The following is a 20,355-nucleotide window of genomic DNA, read 5'->3' as shown; positions in this document are numbered from 1 at the left end:
CTCTTCTCACAGGTAATTAGTGACAGAACAAGAGGGAATGGCTTTAAACTGCAACAGGGGATGTTCAGACTGGACATTAGGAAAAAATGTTTCCCAGAAAGAGTGGTCAGACAGTGGAATAGGCTGCCCAGGGAGGGGGTGGAGTCACCATCCCTGGATGTGTTTAAGGGTCGTTTAGATGAGATGCTGGGGGATATGGTGTAGGGGAGAACTTGCAGAGTAGGGCTGATGGTTGGACTTGATGATCCCAAGGGTCTTTTCCAACCTGAATGATTCTGTAATTCTGTGAAATAAAATAGTTCAAAAGCCAGCAAACAGCACAATTTTCAGGCAAGGGTTTTTTTTTTGTTTTTTTGTTTTTTTGTTTTTTTCATACAGCCTTTCACTTTAACTGTACAGTAACCTTCTTAAGGCAGGTAATCCAATACTTATTCTCATTCATTAAAGCAAATCACAAGTAAAACCAGCACAGTTTAGTTCCTGTGCACTGGAATTAAACCTATTCATCAGCAACACCAAGGCCAGTATTACCTTGGAACAGTATGTTGCTACCTAGGTATACCTAATCAAAAGGACTATTTAGTTCACTTTTGAAACTGAAGAATATAGGGCTGCTTAGACTTCAAGGCTCCCCACCCATTTAAGCAAAAAGATCTTTTTTTAACCTAATTCAAGCTGGTTGAGAGGCTGTAAAAGGATGGAAAGTCATAGAACAAGGAGGATGTGCTCCAAGCAATTCTGGCAATCATTTTATGTATATGAGGGTGGTTGATCCCTTTTTCTGTGCAGCCCAAAGAACAGAGTAGCATAAACACTTGGGAAAAACTGAGTATCTGTCTGTACTTTTCTCATTCTTTATCTGTGAGACTAGACAGTGTTATCACTTCGCTCATGACATACAGAAAAAAGAACAAATGAAAGCCCAATTTTAAATCTTTTTGGAGCACGGCTAACAAAATGGTAAGGGGAACTACTGCATTACACAACTTAGGGAAGGAGATGGACAAAATCATGCATGTACTTTTACACAAGAAAAATTCTTGTACTCACCTTGTAAAAATGGTTAATTTAGTTAATTTTTTACACTTGTAATTACTAGTTCGATACAATAATTAAACTGTCTCTTCTGAGTCTGCAACAGTCTCAGTGAACAGAACACAATCCTAGAACTTAGGTTCTGCAGCATCCCAATAACCTTACTTATTTAACTTTTAATAACAGTACAGTAACACTATTCTTGCACAAATAAAGGAATCTTTGTGACTTCCTAAGGCAATGACTAAAAATACCAAACAGAATAAACCACATTCCCAGTACCACCTTCTTCTTGATTGGGACACTATCCCTCTCTTTAAACATTGCCAGCAGATGACAGCAGTAAACTAAACTACATCTGGTCATTCAGTGTTTCAGGTATCTCTGGCTGAAATCCACTTTATCTCCACATAGTAGAAACACCTTGTTTCTTTTGGGAGAAGAAAGAATAAATGCGGGTCTATGCCTACCCCTCTGTGGTTTTCTGTGCAAGGCTGGACTTGGCTGGCACATGCCAGGTCATCTATTGAGAAACAACAGTTGATCTCCCCAGCAGTTCCTCCAGCTAGGTCTCATTTTTCTGTTCATTATCAGCATATAGATAATGCAAGCAATACATCCAACCAGATAGTGGAAAAAAATATCTTTCTGGCAGAAGTGCTGACATCCAGCCCCTGTTTCAGTGTTCATTGTTTACAACCAAATTACCTGCTCTACCATCACTTTTCTGCTGAGCACCTTTTGTATGTGAACACAAGCACACTTAATACATATGGCATAGTGCACAACTACGGAGGACTGTTCCTCCCTTGCCTCAGTTATTGCCATGGTTATAAACATAACATATGGGAATTGATCTTGAATCACTAAACGCTGGGCATTCTATGCTTTCATACTGATGTGACTCTAATCCCAAAGACAGAGCAATCAGATGTTGGACACAGGGAAAAGCAGAGGGAAGGGATACAGGAAAAACACAGGACATAACACCTTCATGATTCCTTTGTCTGTACTAACCCATGTCTCAGAGGAGCACCTGTGAGTTGCTGAGCACCCAGGGTTAGTGAAGGAGAGTAATACCTGAAGAGCCAAAAAAGGGCCTATGGAAATAATCGCAAGGCAAATCCTGAACATGGAAGCTGCAGAGGAAACAACATCCCTGACTGTTCATATTCACATGCCTCAGCCAATGCACTGTCCTCTAAAGTCTTAATAATTCTATATTCATGTTTAAGCCTGCAAAATGATGCTGCTCCATGCCAGAGAAATGATGTCTGGATACTTACAGGTCCCAGCTGACTAGAAAATAACCTTAGCTGGCACATCAAAGGCACCCTCTCTTTCTCTGTCCATATCTTTCCATCTCCGTGCAAGAAACTTTCAGATCCTTGCAAAAAAAATCAGTTGTGACACAAAGGTCGTCTTGTCATTTTCACAGTCAATGTGCTACACAGATTTCTAATTGAAAATACAGAACTCCCCAATCAAACAAACACCCAAACCTGAAAATATCCACATGTCTTCATAAAAGGAAACTGGAAAGAAATATATAAGTCAACAGGAGACCTCACAAAATCAGTAGATATGTTTCTAGATGTTGTCAGCAGATGTGTTGCTTCATCAACAATTATTTTACCTACAAATTGCACTGATTTAAGTGGAAAGGTGTAAAAGTAAATTTATTTAAACAAACAAGCAAAAATATTTGCACCCAATTTCTTATACCATTTTAACAATGTTTATATCACCTTAATTTACCCTTGTTAATCACAAAACTAAAATATTTCCATCTAATATCAGCATATTTAAGATGAGCCTTAGAAAAAAAGTCCTTAAACTAATTCTTCTCATGCAACTATATGGATAATGAGCATAGTTTAAGGTTTTGTTAATGTTTTAAGAGTCTAAAATTAATCCTAATTTCAGAATTTGGATTTGAGAACAAAGGCCTCCAATTGCAAAGGAAGTTAGTGTCACTCCCAATATTACTTTACACAAATCAGAAACTCTTGGTATGCTTTATGAATGCTTCCTATTAACTTAAGCTGCAGGTTTACTTATTATGTTTCACTAATGAACTGTTATCAGTGCTTCTGCCTATATGGCTATCTAAAACTGATGATATATTATAATTTCCAATATTTTTTTAAAGCTTTAGCGCAAGAACTGGAATACTGACACAATGAGTATTTTTGGCTAGGCCATGCATTTGCTATTCCTAGGGAAATTCACCCATATTTATGTAAGATATTAGCCTTAGAAAACACAGGCTTGGACACAATGATTAAAGCTTGCTAGAAATTTGCTGCTGAAAATTCCAAATGTACCACTTACAGTGAACTTGCTTGTACTTGAGAAAGCTTGCTGTGTACTGACTACACCGTATTATCTGTACAGTAAGCATAAAGAAGAGCTTTGGATGAGATGCATACAGGTAAAGTAGTCTGTCATCTGGTTTTTGAGCAAAGGAAAAAAATCATTAAGTAAACTCTGCAAATTTGCTTTCCCACGTGCTTGCATTTCACCACCTTTTACTATAACGTTTACAGTCTTTAAAAATCATATTCTTGAAGTACTCCTGTAGAGGTATCAATTGCAAATTAAATTGTTAAATTGCAAATCTGAGACTCAAGGGAACACCTTTACTACTAGAGCCACAGCTCAATAATGATAACTTTCGGAATAAATATGTAAATTCTACAACGTTTTCTTTGCTCTGGAAGCAAATCATCATATTATATTTGTAAACAAAGCCAGGAATAAAACTTCTAACTGCAGTTTCTCAACATCCCTGCATGAACTTGCAAACCGCATTTAAGCCAGTGAGAGGCAGGAATAGTTCGTTCCACATTAGTGCTGTCCCACAGTACAGGTCTGCCCTGTGAATTAAAAGACTTTACATTCCAACCTAATTGTGTATGAAGAAACTAAGTGATGGAATTTGTTTGGTTAATGCTTTTCATCTATTTGATCTTACAGCTGGCAAGCTGATTTCTAAAATTTTCAAGGGACCTTCAACTGCTTTGGTGATATGTTTTCTATGTATTTGAAGTGTCCTATAAAGTTGACATCTGCAGATATCACAAATTCCTCTGTCAAGTCTATCTGCTGTTGCTACATGCAATACCTGAAATGATAGGAGTTAACAGAAGTGAAGAAGTAAAGATGTCTTCCTACTTTTCTTCAATTGTTTTCTACCTGCATTGCCCCGCACTTCATCCAGTCACTTCCACTGCTACAGGTGTCAGCTATGTGTTCCTTTTCAGGGACCAAAGGACCAGCACAGCAACTGTGGGATCAGCAGTTCTGCAACAGCTCCACATTTGAATACTTCTCTGGAGCATAAGTCCCTTGTATCAGAACATGCCTACATACGCAGTGTGTAACTTATCTCATCACAGATCTTGTGGTCAACTTCACCGTGAAATCAGGCTCACAGGAATAATGCTTCAGGTATCTGTTACCATAAAGAACCCTTTCAAAGCTATTAGAATTAATCCTGGGAACTAGTACATTATTAAAAGGTTGGGGTATTGATCCCAGCAGGCAGCTGATCCCTCCTCACCATTGGGATAAGGGAGAGAACTGGAAGAGCAAATGTGAAGAAAACTTGGCTGTTGAGATAAAAACAGTTCAATAAATAAAGGAAAAAAAAGGAAAAAACACAACCGAGTGATGCATAGGTAATTACTCATCACCTTCCAGCTGCAGACCAATGCTCAGCCACTCTCCAAGCAACAGCTACTTTGGAAAAACTCTGCACCCCAAGTTTAGTGCCAAGCATGATATTCTGTGACATGTGATATCTCTTCGGTCAGTTGGGATCAGCTGTCCCAGCTGTGTCCCCTTCCTGTCTCTTGCCCACCGTCAATCTCTTTGCTTGAGGGGGCAGCGTTAGAAACAGAGAAAGCCTTGATGCTGTGCAAGCACAGTTCAGCAGTAGCTAAAACATGGGTTATCAACACTGTTTGGGTCACAAATCTAAAACACAGCACCATATCAGCTGCGGTGGAGTAAATTAACTCTGCCATAACCAGATCCAGTACAACCTGGTACAACTACAAAAAATAAGCCATTAAAAATCCTTTATCAGTACAGCCCACATACATAGACAACCATGACTAACACTAATACCTATGTTCTTTATCACCTTAAATTCATGGCCATGAGCCTGTTACAGATATAGTCTGTGCTTAGGTATTTTGTCTTCCATTCCACATCTTCAATTTCACAAGCTTTTGTATGACAATATATTATCAGTCACTATTTATCCTGATTCATGTTTTTCACCCAGACTGACACCATTATTTATCAGCTGGTGAGATCTCAGGTGCTTTTACTTAAAAATCTCCACATTAGAGCCCTATCATTTCTGTGCAATGAAAAAACAAATGAAACTGAAAAAAGACCTTCTCAAAAATATTTTGCATCAGTTCTACTTTAATCATACCTAATCAGAAATGAAAAATATCCTATGAATACATGAATGCAGATCTGGAATTTCCCTTGGCAGGGAAAGCAGTCCACTGGATCTCCCAAAAACAGTCTGGCAGAATGTTTTTAGGGAACAAAGATATTCATGCTTTCATACAAGGAAGATATGGACAGATGCAAGGATCCTAAGGTCATAAGGCAAAAACAGAGAAGCAGTACAGTGATGTGTAGGCAGGTCATGGATTCTGCATACTCCATTTCTAATAGAGGATGACTACTGTGACAACATTTTAAACAAATTAATATTTTATAACTCTGGGTCTCTGCCATATTCCAGCTCAGAGACATACTTCCTACCTATTTTGAATTCTGAGTGCAATTTCAATTGCACCATGCAAGATATATAATGTACTTAAACCTAAATTTCATTTGATGCTGTTCCACATTAAATGGACCTCTTATTTCTCTTTGGAGATGCATTGCAAAGATGAATGAGGAAACTGTTGAAATAAATTCAAGTCCTACTTTTATCTGTGTTGATAATTGTTTTTTTTAATGAAACTGATATCATTGATTTGGCAGGAGCAAGATTTGCTCCTAATTGAAAAAGAGGTTTCAGCATAAGAAGCCTAATTCTCACACACGCACTACACTGCAGAACAAGTTAGTAGCTGTGCATCTGATGTTTATGGAGTGTTAAGAAGCATAGTGAAGGGATGTAAGTTTGGGCTGAAAGGAGAGGTAACACATACCTTCTCACTACACTCTTTGGCACTCTGACACTTCTAGCCAACAGCCTCACCATCCCACATTTGGAGAAGTAAACAGGCCACAGTCTCTACCTCAGATTGCTAAAATCAGAGATCTGACTTTGAGTCTCTATAGCAATTCAAATAATTTTCAAAGCAGGTTAAACTTTTGTAGCATAGACTCCATCAGCACAATCTACATTTATGATGGATAACCGTTGCTTTATTTCCGCATCTGAATTTCTGTACCTTGATTGCTTTCCTTCAGGAAAAAAAGGTAACTTGTCTTCAAGAGAGCAATCTGACTTTGCTTAAAGTGTCAAACGTAATAATTTGACTGTGTATCTTCAAGAAAAATTACAAAATTACAGTAATGCAGAACAAGGCTAGAAAACAATAAGCTTGCCTATGGGAATAAACCTATACAAATATGTATTTTTTCATTTGTAAGAAAAAGCAACATCTGAGAGTTTTATCCTGATAACACCTACTAATGCCATTAAGACATTTCCTCATAGCATAACTTTGCAGAGTTCAACTGTTAATAGCATGTTATTTAGAAAAATGCTTCAACTAAAAAGCTTTTGACACTGGATTCATAACTGTTTTATCAAACTTGTAATTAGAGGTCTGCTTTTGATGCACAAGCATTAAAGGAGGAATCAATATTATATTTTGTGCATGTATGTGCTGACTGAGAAGTCTCAGTGAATCACATTCTGTTTTGACTGAGCTGACTACTGTGAAATCAGCCGACAAAACCAGTTACCACATATACTGCATGGATCCACTCTTTAACTTTCTCTAATACATACAATGTCTGAAAAGGGGACAACACGTAGTATTTGTGCTCTCAAATTCTACTTGGCTGTAGATCTGTATGTATAAATGTATGCAACTTGAAACTGGTCTACCATTTTACTGAATCAAAACTTGCCTACTGTAGTTGTAGACTCTCTTCTAACTTCAAAATCTCAAAATACAGATGCATACTTAGAGGAAATACCAACTCTGGGAAAAAAAAAAAATCTGAGAAAAACCTTTCATTTCTAACTCTCCATTAAAAAAGCATTCAGAAAAGTGAATGCCACAAATACCGTAACTATCAAAGCTTATATTTGTCCTATTGTTGATTTTGAATTGGAAGGGAAGATCTGACTCATTCTTATCAATTATTTACATAAAAGAACTAGAAGCAGTTGCATAATGCTTCCGAATTTAATTTTATTTGTGAGCTCATTGTCTGGTACTTCAGTAATTAGACACAGAAAAAGGCTTTCCTGTAGTGTTGTGGTTAAATGTTTTGAGAACATGAGAGTCTTATACATTATAATAAGGAAGAGCACTGCTCCTCAAACACCAGTTAGGCAGTGAGAAATACCACTCAGCGACCAATAACAAGGTAGTGAAAAAGGACTATTTTTTTCATCTTTGAGCAACTGGAATTCTGGCTGAACTTTGGTTTTGTTTATTCCACTCTTTGACTTCTCTCACTTTCAATGACTACTCCAGGAAATGTCTTTCCTTTAGCTCTCAGAAAATTATAACTCATACTACTTGTGGATTTCAGAGGGGATTATGTAATGCAGTGTGATAATATAATGAGCAGATTAGAGGAGTTTACCAAAAAGACAATTTTTGGCAATTCAAAAAAACTTTCATTAGGACATTTTCTACTATTGAAGCTGGAACCTGGATTAAAAGGCTACTGAATCAAGTCCTATAGTCTAATGAATTTTTCATTGTCTTGTCAATATGAAATGCTCTCTCAAGGGACTGAACGTAGAGACCACTGATGAGGGTGCTTGTCACACACAGGTGAGTGAATCAGCTTGACAAAGACTGCCTCTCCTCTAGCTGGGCTAATTGTCCTCAGCTACTAGCAATTCTGGGGTCCCACTTACTCTCAAAAAGCTTCAAATGAACACACGTTTTATTCTGAAGCAGGAAAACATGAGAATTTCAAAACATCAATACTTAGCTTGTTTTCTGTTCTAATGCAGACCTTATCTCTTTCCATAGGATAAAAACCCATTTACATTAAAAGAAAAACATTATCAAATGCTCTACGTGGAGGGGATTCATGCTGCATGTTTCTATAATATTTTTCTTTCAAGGAAAGAAAAGTTTTCCTCTAAAAAATTTTGCATGCATGCATCAAGTCTTTCAGTCCTTCCTGAGAGAAACAACGGATGTATGATGATTACCCCAGAGGTATGGCCACCTGAAGGACAGGTGTGTTAATTGGGTAACAGCACACAGGGACTCTAAGTAACAGTTAAACAGAAAATGAAGAAAAATATGCTCCAAATGAATCTGTAAAATGATCCTACTTTAGCACAGTACAATTCTGCAAGCTGCAATTACGTCCCTTATTTTCACAATTTTACACTGGGACCTTTAACTACAGCAACTGGCAAGAAACACAGATCTAATATCTCATGATCTCCATGCTGCATCATGTCCCTAGGCACTTTGTTGGGTCACTAGGTCATAATTAACTTGGAGGCTAGCTGATGAAGCATTAACACCACTCCTTGTAAAATGTGGCAATCTCACTGTAAGCTGACACACACTGAACCCTACTTCATTATTAACATCTGCTAAAATTGCAGCACAATAGGATATGGCCATATGGGCAATGAGTTTAAAATCAGAGTAGAACCAAAACACAGTAAGTCAGGATTGCAATCTCTGATTGAAGCTTCTATATCAATGACCTCTGACTGTTTTGCTACTCAAGACTCGGCTTTTTATAAATGAATACTTCATCAGTGCAGAGAAAACAATCCAAAATCTGCAGTTTCCTAAGAATCTTAACCAAAGTCCATTAAAGTTGCAGTAACACCAAGACACAATAGACGCCTGACATTGTCATTGGTACCTGGAATTAACACCACCATGCTCAGTGTAAGCATTTGATCTATTGATCTGAAATACATATACATATTAAGTTAAATATCTACTCTAAATTACCTTCTTGTTAAGGAAGATTTATCTGCTATCAGAGATGCTTCACTGGCATCGGACAGACCACACTCTGTCAGATGACACCAACACTGGATCCTTTGGGTTTTAGGCCTCCAGAGGCTGGAGAAAGTCAAGTTGAGAAGTCAGAGTACAGAAAAGAGCAGACACAATAGAGATTCCCTCTGAAAAAAAGCCTTTTCCTGAGAGCTGATACCTTGCTCCAACTTATTTCCAGTGTTCTTCCACAGCTTAATCACTGGCTTTCCCTGCAGGTGTGAGCCTTGAGATCTGCAGTTCAGTTCTGTTTGAAAGCCTTGAGCAGGCACAAGTGAAAAAAGCAGTTGACTAATCTAAAGAACCGCCAAGGTCTTTTTTTATTGTTGAGACTAGTCACCTGACAGCAGGATTGTTTTTTACATGAAAGATAAGGCACAAGATGGTACAGCAGTGTTTCTTAGTACAGCTTATCTTCCCTTCAGTTTTGTCTGAAGCACACGATACAGACAATTTCAAGGCAATAGCAACAGGTGCATACTGGCAATCAAAATGAATAAACTACATAGACAGATACCCCCAATTGTCAGCACTCCTTTCTATCACACTGCTGCTGTGGGAACCTTTTTGAGATGATCTTTCACTCCAGCAAGGAGACACTTCAGGCTCTCTGTGTTTGACTGTGCTCAGTTATTCAGATATCTGCTCTGAATAGTGTCACAGCAGTCAATGAAGCTTTTTAATGTTACTTTATTGACCATCCAGGAGGCAACAGAAGCTGATCTTCCTGTCAAATATCGAATATCTATTCTGATTACATGAGTCAGAATACTACAGATCTTCAACATAAGCAGACAGAGAAAAGATGTAAACCTGTCCAGATATTGCAAATTTTACATATAAGGAGCTTGTGTTTCTTATGATTTTTGAACAGCAGTGTTGTCTCCCAAAAAATCTTACACTCATTAAAAATAATTAGAAGGTTATTAAAATAAGTTATTTATGTAGTGGGATGAATCACTGAAAAATGTTGAAGAGGCATCCAAAGAGTGACTCAGTATCTCCAAAACAGAAATGACAGCTTACTTCTACTTTTTCTTACACAAGTTTAATAAGAACTTCATTAAAGTCAACTGGTATTATTTAAAGGAGTTTTTTTAAAAGGTCCTCTGTTTTATAAGAGCAGAATAAGATCTAACCTCTGAAATATCATCCCTGAAATTTCTCATGAAACAGAAAAAGTAATTTTTGTTTGGTAAAAATAGCAAAATGTTTTAATACTATGAACATTTCTGTTTTATTTTTAGGGCTGTGCAATGGGTAGAGTACCATTTCAGTGATCCCACCTGCATTCTCTAAGAACCTGTGACAGATAATGTCTAGTTGTTTCAACACAGATGTTTACAGGTAATGGTGGAATAACAGAAAAAGAACAAAGCAACGGTACTCAGCAGTAAACCAAAACAAGATGCTTTGCACAGCAAGAATGACTTCATCCACAGCTGACTGCTGTCTTCAGCCTCTGAGCAAAAAGAAGCTCTAGTATAAGCCTGTACCATTTACAAGCTTCATGATTTGCTGCCAATTTGTAGAAACCGAAGTAAACTTCTGGCAGGATCCTACATACCGTAGTAGTTAAAGAAACTATCATCCCACCCTGATTTTGACTATAAGCCTTGAAAGATTAGGCTAATGTTTCTCTCTACCCTCATATTTTCCTTAGCTAATAGAAGATTTAATGTAAAACTTCAAAAATACAATTTTGGAAAGTGCCACTCTGGCTATCTACAGTCACTTCACAAACCCCCAGTTATTCTTTTTCTCATTCCTTTTTCCTCACTGATAAGCCTCGGCAACAGAAAGCCTTCACTACTAATTAGAAGGGAAAAGCTAGCAAACAGAACCAGTACCCTGATGTTTCACAGCTGCATGCGAAGCTGCCCAGAGACACCTGCTTACTTTTACAGCAATTCTTTTTACTCTTTATCATTCCATCCCTTCAGGTTGGCTTATAAAATGAGGCAGAATAAACTACATCATTTCATGAAATGACGGTGCATTTGTACATCTGATCTTTACTGGAAGACACAAATCACTGTTACGCAATGTTGTCCAGTTGCTATAGCAGGAAGCAGGAATCAACCAAATTGATCTTGCACATTAGGAAATCTTTGCAAACCACGGCTTTCACAGCATTCACTGGTTGCAGTTACCACCACTTCCAGGCACAACTTGAGTATCTAGTACTAAATGACCATGTATGCTGGATAATCAGAATTTCTGCCCCAAATTCTGAAGATATTTTAGACACATAAAAATATAGACAGGCTACTAGTAGTGCTTTTCAGTACCTATGTAGTCTTTCAATTCTTGTTGAGTACAGAGGGAAGTAGGGAAGGAAGAGTGACTGCCCCAAAAGTTGAAGGTGCCTAGGTACTGCTTACCAGGCTTAGTGTACCTTCTAATTGGAAATGCTGAGCCTCTAAGTGGAGGTTAGGCTGCCAAGTAGTCTTACACTGAAAGCATGCTTCATGCATCCTCTGTGTCCAAAAGCTGACACTACACTGACGCTGTACCTCCTTATAACACTGACAAAGCTCAGTACAGCACAGTATCTGTCCATCCACCACCACATCTCACCACAAGACCTTAGGGGTTGGGCAGTGAGAGTACTCACCAGGGAGTCAGGGTATGGAAACTCAAATTGCCCAGCCCTAGGAGAGCAATTAATCATTCCAGTTTTAGATCTCATATAAAACTCTTAACTAGCAACAAAACAGAAAGCAGCCTCCCTTCTCTGGACACGCTCTTTAAGAAAGTGAGGACTTCAGTACCCAGCCAGAGAAGAAGATTCAGCTGTGATTCACAGCTGGAGGCATGGCTCCTTGCAGCACCAAAGAGGGAGAATCCCTGAAAGTGCACCTAAACCGGGAGGCCTCCAAGTGTACCCTAGCCATGCCCCGACTCCAAGGACAGGAGCGTCTTCATGCAGATGAGCCAGGATATGTCCCACAAAGTGTATGTGGCAACAGGGGTTGGTGAACAGCAGGGGAGAGGGACATGTTGTGATGCAAACCAGCAGCTCAGCTGAGGAGTATTCACAGAGGACAAGGCTGACTGTCCAAAAGTCCTTGGAGGCCACTGCTAACAACTGCCTGTCTGACACACTCAGTTTTGTGGACAACAGTTGTAGGCACTTGGGGCACTGTCATACATTCACCTCACTTCAATAAAACTGACATTGTCAGTGAGAGGTTCAGGCCATGCTTCATTTTTCCCACTTGTGCCTGTCTCGTTCTCCTCTGACCTCAGGCTGAGCTGAATGAGGTACCTGCCTGACCTGGTTGAAAATGCAATTTGTTGTTGCTCTTGTTGGCAGCACGGTGTTCAGCATGATTCACTCTGGAGAGCTGCACAAAGACTGAGGAAAGGAGAAAAAAGCATATGTGAGGTAAGGAGTCGTGGTGACGACCCTTTTGTGGTAACCATGCAGCTGCAGTTTTGCTCTTCCAACACTTTATATGGGGCTATAATACAGAGACCTAGTTCAAAGCTAGGGCTGATGCTGAAGTGATCAGTCATATAAATCAGTTGTTGCAGTATGCTGAGTGACAATGCCTACATACTCTGGGCTGTAAGCAATTTATGTTCCTACGTTCCTACTCCATTTTCAGGTAACTAGCATGTTTATAAACCTTGCTTGTAGTCCTGAGACCTCTCATAAGCCCAACCAAAGATTTCTCTTATTAGCCACCAAATATTTACAGCACATTTGTAAATTCTGACTTTTCTACACCAGTGACAGGACACCTCTAAAACTGAGATAATAACGGCATATTAAATTTCTCATTGTAAGAAAAATAGAAGGCTTTGGAAAGAGTAAGAATTAATAGACTTTTATTAATTCTTCTGTTTCAGTGAACGTGTGTCTTGGGGATATGTCCTAACAACTTCAGTGTAATATTAACATTTTCCGTACAAGCATCTACTCCTGAAATCCTCAGCTTGTCACTAACTTAATTGAGGCAACACAGCAACCGGGTCTATCTCACAATTGTTCCACATCAGTGGTTTTTTTTTTGCTTAAACTTAAACTAGCCAGCACGTGCAGAATGTTTACACATTTCAAAACAATGGGTTTTACTGAATTTCTCTTTTTATTCTCTCATGGTACTCTTCTTTTAGGAGATTTATAGTGAAAAAGAGGCAGATAAAATTCAGTAAACTGAGCCTCTGTATGAAAATAGGATGAGAAAGATACACCTAATGGGCAAAAGGCAAAGAAACAGCTCTTGCATGTACTTGTTTCTAGACAAAAATAGTTGGCAGCATGTAAACAGCATCATTTTAGAACAATTGAATGAAAACACATGCCAGGATTGCAGTCCAAAAAAAAACCCCTATTATTATTATTCAAATTAATGCCAACATAATATTTTTTTTATGTTAAACAGTATTTCTAGTCATCACAACTAAGATGTGTGTGAGTGCGTATGCACATTTATTTACACAGCTTCTAAGAGCCAAATCCTTACATATTCCTCATCTTGGTCTACCAGGCAGGATCAGGCTGACTGACCAAAAAAGTACTTGGCAGAATTCACCTCATCTTTCACAGTTATTTCACCCGATGGCTGAAAGTAGCTATGTCAGCTCCTTGAGATTCATTGTAAAAGACGAGTGGATATATGTAACAGGCAGCTATGTGTAACAAGGTACTGTTCTGCCTGTCCATACATGGTTCCCTGCTGTTATGAAGAAGGCGTTGACCAGGAGAGGATTCTCCCATTACAATGTGATCCAAGGTTGCTTCAATTGGTTCTCCAGTCAAACCACTGTTAAGTTTTATTGCTGATTCCCAGCTCGCACCTGCTGCATTCTTCTGGAGAAAGTTTGTGGTATTGTAGGGAAGAGACAACACAAAGCCAAAAGTATTTCAGTTGTGTAAAGGATGAAGTTTCACCTCCTGTAGTCTCTCTTCTGCAGGCAAACAATACTAAATGCTTTCCACAATGAAAAAAAGCCAGCCAAACCTCAAGAAATTACAAAACGCACAGTCAGCATGTTGACATGTAGTAGGATTCTCCTTCCTCTAATTCATGCAGTTCCACAGAAAGGTATATCTTTCCGCCAAGTACCTAGTTATAAAAATGTTAACAACAAATAACTGCCCTCAAATACCCATGGGGGTAGAAAGGTGGCATGCTTCCTGAGGTGAAGAGTCCTTCCCAGTGTCTCCCCCAGCCTTCACCACAGCACATCCAAAGAGCAGAGCTGGAATGACAAATATCAGGAAGCAGAGCTCTGAAGGAGAAGTATGTCATTCATGGAGATATATCCAACCAGTCATGTGACACAGAAATTATAATCCAGCAGAATTGCCACTTCTGGGTTTATAAGGTTTCTATCAAACCTCCACATGTAAAATCTCCATTACTTTAACATTATTAGAGAGGAAAAAAAAAACCTCCATTAACTTGTCTACTTCTTCAATACACAAAGACTTAAAGTTCAAGGAAGTCAGAAGCCAAGACAGTTGTCACACATAATAATCCCCCAGTAACTCAATGAGATGGTATCTGAGAAAACTAAGAGTCACCCCTTATATTCTGCACCCCAAAGGGATTGAAAATGGTTCATTTCACATGACCAGAACTCTAAAACTAACTTTTATGTGTTTTTGGATGGCTTCAAATGCTTTCAAAGAGTAAGTGTCATGCAGTGTGCATAGAAGAGACATAAATACGTATTTCACAAAGATTTAAATGCAAATCACACTGCTTTATGAGAAATCAAGTTTCCTAGACTTTCACAGAAGAACTGGTAGTTTTTACTTAACAAACTAGACTGAAAATGTCATGAATGTCATAATGCCTTACTTGTTCTCGTTGCTGGCATCATATCGAGGCATGGGGTCAAAATCATTTCCATTGACATCAAAACTGGCCTGTGAATCCTGTAGCCAACAGGAGAAAGAAAACCAGTTTCTCATTAATTAGCCATTGACTCATGTGGTCTATACATTCTTCAGCACGTTCCTACAAGAGAGTAATTAGGTTAACTAACATTCCTGTGGTTTTATGATGATTGCATGTTTTAGGAAAGGATTATATATTTAATAATTATGGGATTTAAATATTTTATTTTATTTTTCAAAAAGGGAGAAGGATAACAAATACTCTGAAAAAGCATATTTCCAGTGTCAGAGAGGAAAAAGAAAGTGGTGTTTCATTTAACCAGAAGACTACATTTCTTCTAAGAAAATTCTGGAAGTTAAGAGAGTTCATTCTCAAAATTGGGATTTTGCTAAATATTTCAAGATTCAAGAAATTATTTGCACGATGACTGAAATTTCAGTCATAGTTTCAAGGAATAAGAATAATAACATTTTCTTAAGAGTATTGTCACAAAAATACAGCTTGAAATGCAACATAAACTGTATTGCCATTTCCCTGGGAGTGTAACTGTTTCAAATATTTTCAAGGTATCTCTGTATTTTTGTTCCATATTTTACATTTACCAGGATTCTTACAGCTGAAAATAGTTTATAGAGTAAATAATTGTTCATTTGTATGGTTCTCATTAATCGATACAGTAGCATGTGGTGTGTTGATACGGTAAGCAGCTCTTTTTAATCTCTTCTTCAAAACCAGTTACCACGTCCACCTCAAATATTCCTGTTTGCAGCCACACCAGCAACGATCTGACATATAGAAGTCATTTGTCATCAAACAAGCAATATGTGTATTGCTTTGGGGAAATTCCTTGTTGGTGTGAGGAAAGGGAGAGAGGAGGCGGTAAGGAAATAAACTGCTTTAAATTCAGTGGAAGGACAGTACTGGGATGACATGACATGTGACACAATCTGGGTTATTCATTGAGGAGGTAATATTTGATTTGTTTAAATAATTTAAGATATTAAAAGAAAAGATGTGGCATGCATTAGGATCAAGCATACATTGACTAATAGGGCAATTCCCTGTCACTTGTGTTTGTAGAGTCCTCCTCATGTATTTCAAAGCTGAGTTCCACATGCAGAATGGGGAAGGATATGGATGCAAGTATGGCTAATTTAAAATAAACAGCTTTAACTATGGACACCATTGTAGCTTTTGATGGGTTGTTAAAGATGTTTTTTGCCACCATCATCTCCTCAACACTCTGTCAAGATGATATGCTCACTGGCAAAAAGCCTGTGTTCAGGGCTTTTTTACAAGATCTACATCTGTAGTGGGACTGAAGGTATACAGAATCACAGAATCACAGAATCATTCAGGTTGGAAAAGACCCTTGGGATCATCGAGTCCAACCATCAGCCCTACTCTACAAAGTTCTCCCCTACACCATATCCCCCAGCATCTCATCTAAACGACCCTTAAACACATCCAGGGATGGTGACTCCACCCCCTCCCTGGGCAGCCTATTCCACTGTCTGACCACTCTTTCTGGGAAACATTTTTTCCTAATGTCCAGTCTGAACATCCCCTGTTGCAGTTTAAAGCCATTCCCTCTTGTTCTATCGCTAATTACCTGTGAGAAGAGACCAGCACCAACCTCTCTACAATGTCCCGTCAGGTAGTTGTAGAGAGTGATGAGGTCTCCCCTCAGCCTTCTCTTCCTCAAGCTAAACAGTCCCAGCTCCTTCAATCTCTCCTCACAGGATCTGTTCTCCAGGCCCTTCACCAGCTTCATTGCCCTCCTCTGCACTTGCTCCAGCACCTTGATATCTCTCTCGTATTGACGTGCCCAAAACTGGTCACAATACTCAAGGTGTGGCCTCACCAGTGCAGAGTACAGGGGGACTGTCACCTCCCTACTTCTGCTGGTCACACTATTGCTGATACAAGCCAGGATGCCATTGGGTTTCTTGGCCACCCGGGCACACTGCTGGCTCATGTTCAGCTGCTTGTCAGTTAGAACTCCCAGACCCTTCTCTTCCACACGGCTCTCCAGCCACACCTCCCCAAGCCTGTAGCCGTGCAGGGGGTTGTTGTGGCCCAAGGGCAGGACCTGGCACTTGGCCTTGTTGAAGCTCATCCCGTTGACGTTGGCCCACCGATCCAATCTATCCAAGTCTCTCTGTAGAGCCTCCCTATCCTCATGCAGATCGACACTCCCGCTTAATGGTGTCATCTGTGAACTCACTGATGATACACTCTATGTTCTTGTCAAGATCATCAATAAAGATGTTGAACAGAAATGGTCCCAACACCGAGCCCTGAGGAACACCACTTGTGACTGGCTGCCAGCTGGATTTAGCTCTATTGACCACCACTCTCTGGGACCATCCCTCCAGACAGTGCTTGACCCAGCAGACCGTTCGCTCATCCAGGCCGTGGGCAGCCAGTTTTTTTATGAGAATTCTATGGGGAACTGTGTCTAATGCTTTTCAAAAATCCAGGTAGACAATATCCACAGCTTTTCCCTCATCCAATAGTCGGGTCATCTTGTCATAGAAGGAGATCAGGTTTGTCAGGCAGGACCTGCCTTTCATAAACCCATGCTGACTAGGCCTGATCCCCTGGTTGTCCATTATATGACTTTTAATGGCACCCGAGATGACCTGCTCCATGACCTTCCCTGGCACCGAGGTCAGACTGACAGGTCTATAGTTTCCTGGATCCTCCTTTCTGCCTCTCTTGTAGATGGGTGTCACATTTGCCACCCTCCAATGGGACCTCCCCAGTTAGCCATTACTTCAGATAAATCATGGAAAGCAGCTTGGCAAGCACATCTGCCAACTCTTTCAGCACCCTTGGGTGTAACCCATCCGGTCCCACAGACCTGTGTGCATCCAAGTGGTGTAGCAGGTCTCTGACCACCTCCTCTTCAACTGTGCTGACCTCACTCTGCTTCCCCTCCCCATCTCCCAGCTCATGAGGCTGGGTGTCCAGGGAACAGCCAGTTCCACTGTTAAAGACTGAGGCAAAGTAAGCTTGAGCACCTCAGCCTTTTCCTCATCCTTTGTTACTCTGTTTCCCTCTGCATCTAGTAAAGGAGGGAGATTTTCCCTAATCCTCCTTTTGTTGTTAATGAATTTATAGAAACATTTTTCATTATCTTTAACAGCTGTAGCCAGGTTGAGCTCTAGCTGCGCTTTGGCTCTCCTAATGTTCTCCCTGCATAGGTTCACTACATCTTTATAGTCTTCATGAGAGACCTGGCCCCTCTTCCAAAGGCGATAGATTCCCCTTTTGTTCTTGAGATCCAGCCAAAGGTCCCTGTTTAGCCAGGCCGGTCTCCTTCCCCTCCTGCTTGTTTTTCGGCACGTGGGAACAGCCTGCTCCTGTGCCTTTAAGACCTCTCTTGCAGTATGTCCAGCCTTCCTGGACTCCCATATCCTTCAAGGCAGCCTCCCAAGGGATTTTGTTAATCAGTCTTTTGAATTGGTCAAAGTTTGCCGTCCAGACGTCTAAGGTGGCAGTTTTACTAACCCCTCTCTTTGTTTCTCCAAGGATCGAAAACTCGATCATCTCATGACCACTGCACCCTAGACGGCCTCCAACCTTTACCTCCCCCACAAGCTCTTCCCTGTTCACAAGAAGCAGGTCCAGAAGGGCACCTTCCCTGGTCGGCTCACTCACCAGCTGTGTGAGGAAGTTATCCTCCACACATTCCAGGAACCTCCTGGATTGTTCCCTCTCTGCTGTGCTGTGATCCCAGCAGATACCTGGGAGGTTAAAGTCCCCCACAAGAACAACGGCAAGTGACCGCGAGATTTCTCCCAACTGTTTATAGAAAGCTTCATCCACCTCACTGCTTTGGTTGGGAGGTCTGTAGCAGACTCCCACAGCAAGATCCTCTTTATTGGCCCTTAACCTAATCCAAACACTCTCAACCCCATTATCACTATACTTGATTTCTGAGCTCTCATAGCATTCTCTGACATACAGGGCCACTCCACTGCCTCTCCTTCCCTGTCTATCCCTCCTTATAGTCATCGATTGCAGCACTCCATATGTATGTCTTGTGCTGGTCATCTTCACTAGTCCAGATCAATCCAATTATATTTGTTTTCTTACCTCATGTGAAGGCACACCTTGCACACTTTATTTCAGAGAAATTATAAGGCCCTCAAGGTCATGTGCTTTCAGGTAATGCCTACTCCCAAAGCACAGGACTAATCACTCCAGCAAAGCTTGCCCCTGATGCTCTGAACAGCTTCAAACCCTGCACTAACACAAGAAGTCACCCCCTAGAGAAGGAGCTTCTCCTCACATTATACAACCATCCATGGTATATTAAACCAATTGTTTAAATGCGATGAACCACAAGCAAACAGAAACCTCCTGAGGCAACATAAGACATAGGACCAAGAAAACAAAGGACACAGGTGTACTACAGATTAAGAGGAGACTCACTGGAGTTAGAGAGATTTACTAGAAGGACCTATTCTACAGAAGGAACTATTCTACACCTGTTTTAAACTGAGTGAATCATAACAGTTGATATTATTTTTAGCAGTAAGATAAATAGCTTTACAAATAAACACATGGAGGGACATGCCTAAAATTACAGTCTTTGAGAAAAGGCACCATCTTGCTAGCTAAATTTATTGAACAAAAATGGACTTCAGTTGCACGCATTAACTGAAAAGCAGTATATTACATTTCTAAGTTCTGACAGTGTGAGCATATTAAGTAAAATTACTAAAGAAAAGAGAAAAAGCATCCAATGGTTGTTTCCAGTCCTCCAGAAATTCAGAACTCAGCTACAAGAGGCATCCAGATATTAAGTACCTTCAGATGGAACATAGTCTTAACTAAAACAATACAAATTACCAAAAACTGTCTCCTTTCCTCCTATTGGTGTTAACGTTTGAGGAAACTCATGTATGATTCTTTCTCTTTCCTTCTTTCCCTCCCTCCATCTCTCCAGAAGCAGCAAATCTATTTGGAGTAATAATAAAGCAGCAAATCTAGACTCCTGTGAACACTCACATAATTCTGCATCAAGTCTGGGTGGTTTCTTTCGATGCCATCATCCAGGATGGTGACCACAACGTTCTTTCCAGTGTAACCTCTCTTCCAAGCACCTACTATATTCATATCTGATTGGCAATGGTGGGTGTTATCACTGCAGTGCTGGGGAGAGAAGAGGAGATAAAGATGTTGGATGTTGCAGATCAGTGAGCAGTGTGGGGTTGAGATATCTTACTTAACATTAACATTTA

General features: G+C 39.9%; 1 protein-coding gene across 6 annotated transcripts in view; it reads right to left on the bottom strand.

Annotated features, from left to right (window-relative positions):
• The window catches only part of PCSK5 (proprotein convertase subtilisin/kexin type 5), a 256,533-nt gene that overhangs the window by 161,232 nt on the left and 74,946 nt on the right, over positions 1 to 20,355 (bottom strand). For all 6 annotated transcript variants that reach the window (XR_012621526.1, XR_012621525.1, XM_074811734.1 and 3 more), the window contains exons 4-5: positions 20,123 to 20,266; positions 15,062 to 15,138 (exon numbers count right to left, since the gene is read on the bottom strand). Coding sequence is in view for 4 of the 6 variants with exons in the window: in XM_074811734.1 (XP_074667835.1) it covers positions 15,062 to 15,138; positions 20,123 to 20,266 (221 nt within the window). In the remaining 2 variants the exon portion in view is untranslated. The remainder of the gene's footprint in view (positions 1 to 15,061; positions 15,139 to 20,122; positions 20,267 to 20,355) is intronic.

The sequence above is a fragment of the Strix aluco genome, chromosome Z, assembly GCF_031877795.1.
Source record: "Strix aluco isolate bStrAlu1 chromosome Z, bStrAlu1.hap1, whole genome shotgun sequence".
Classification (NCBI taxonomy): domain Eukaryota; kingdom Metazoa; phylum Chordata; class Aves; order Strigiformes; family Strigidae; genus Strix; species Strix aluco.
This window is presented reverse-complemented; position numbering and strand designations above follow the sequence as displayed.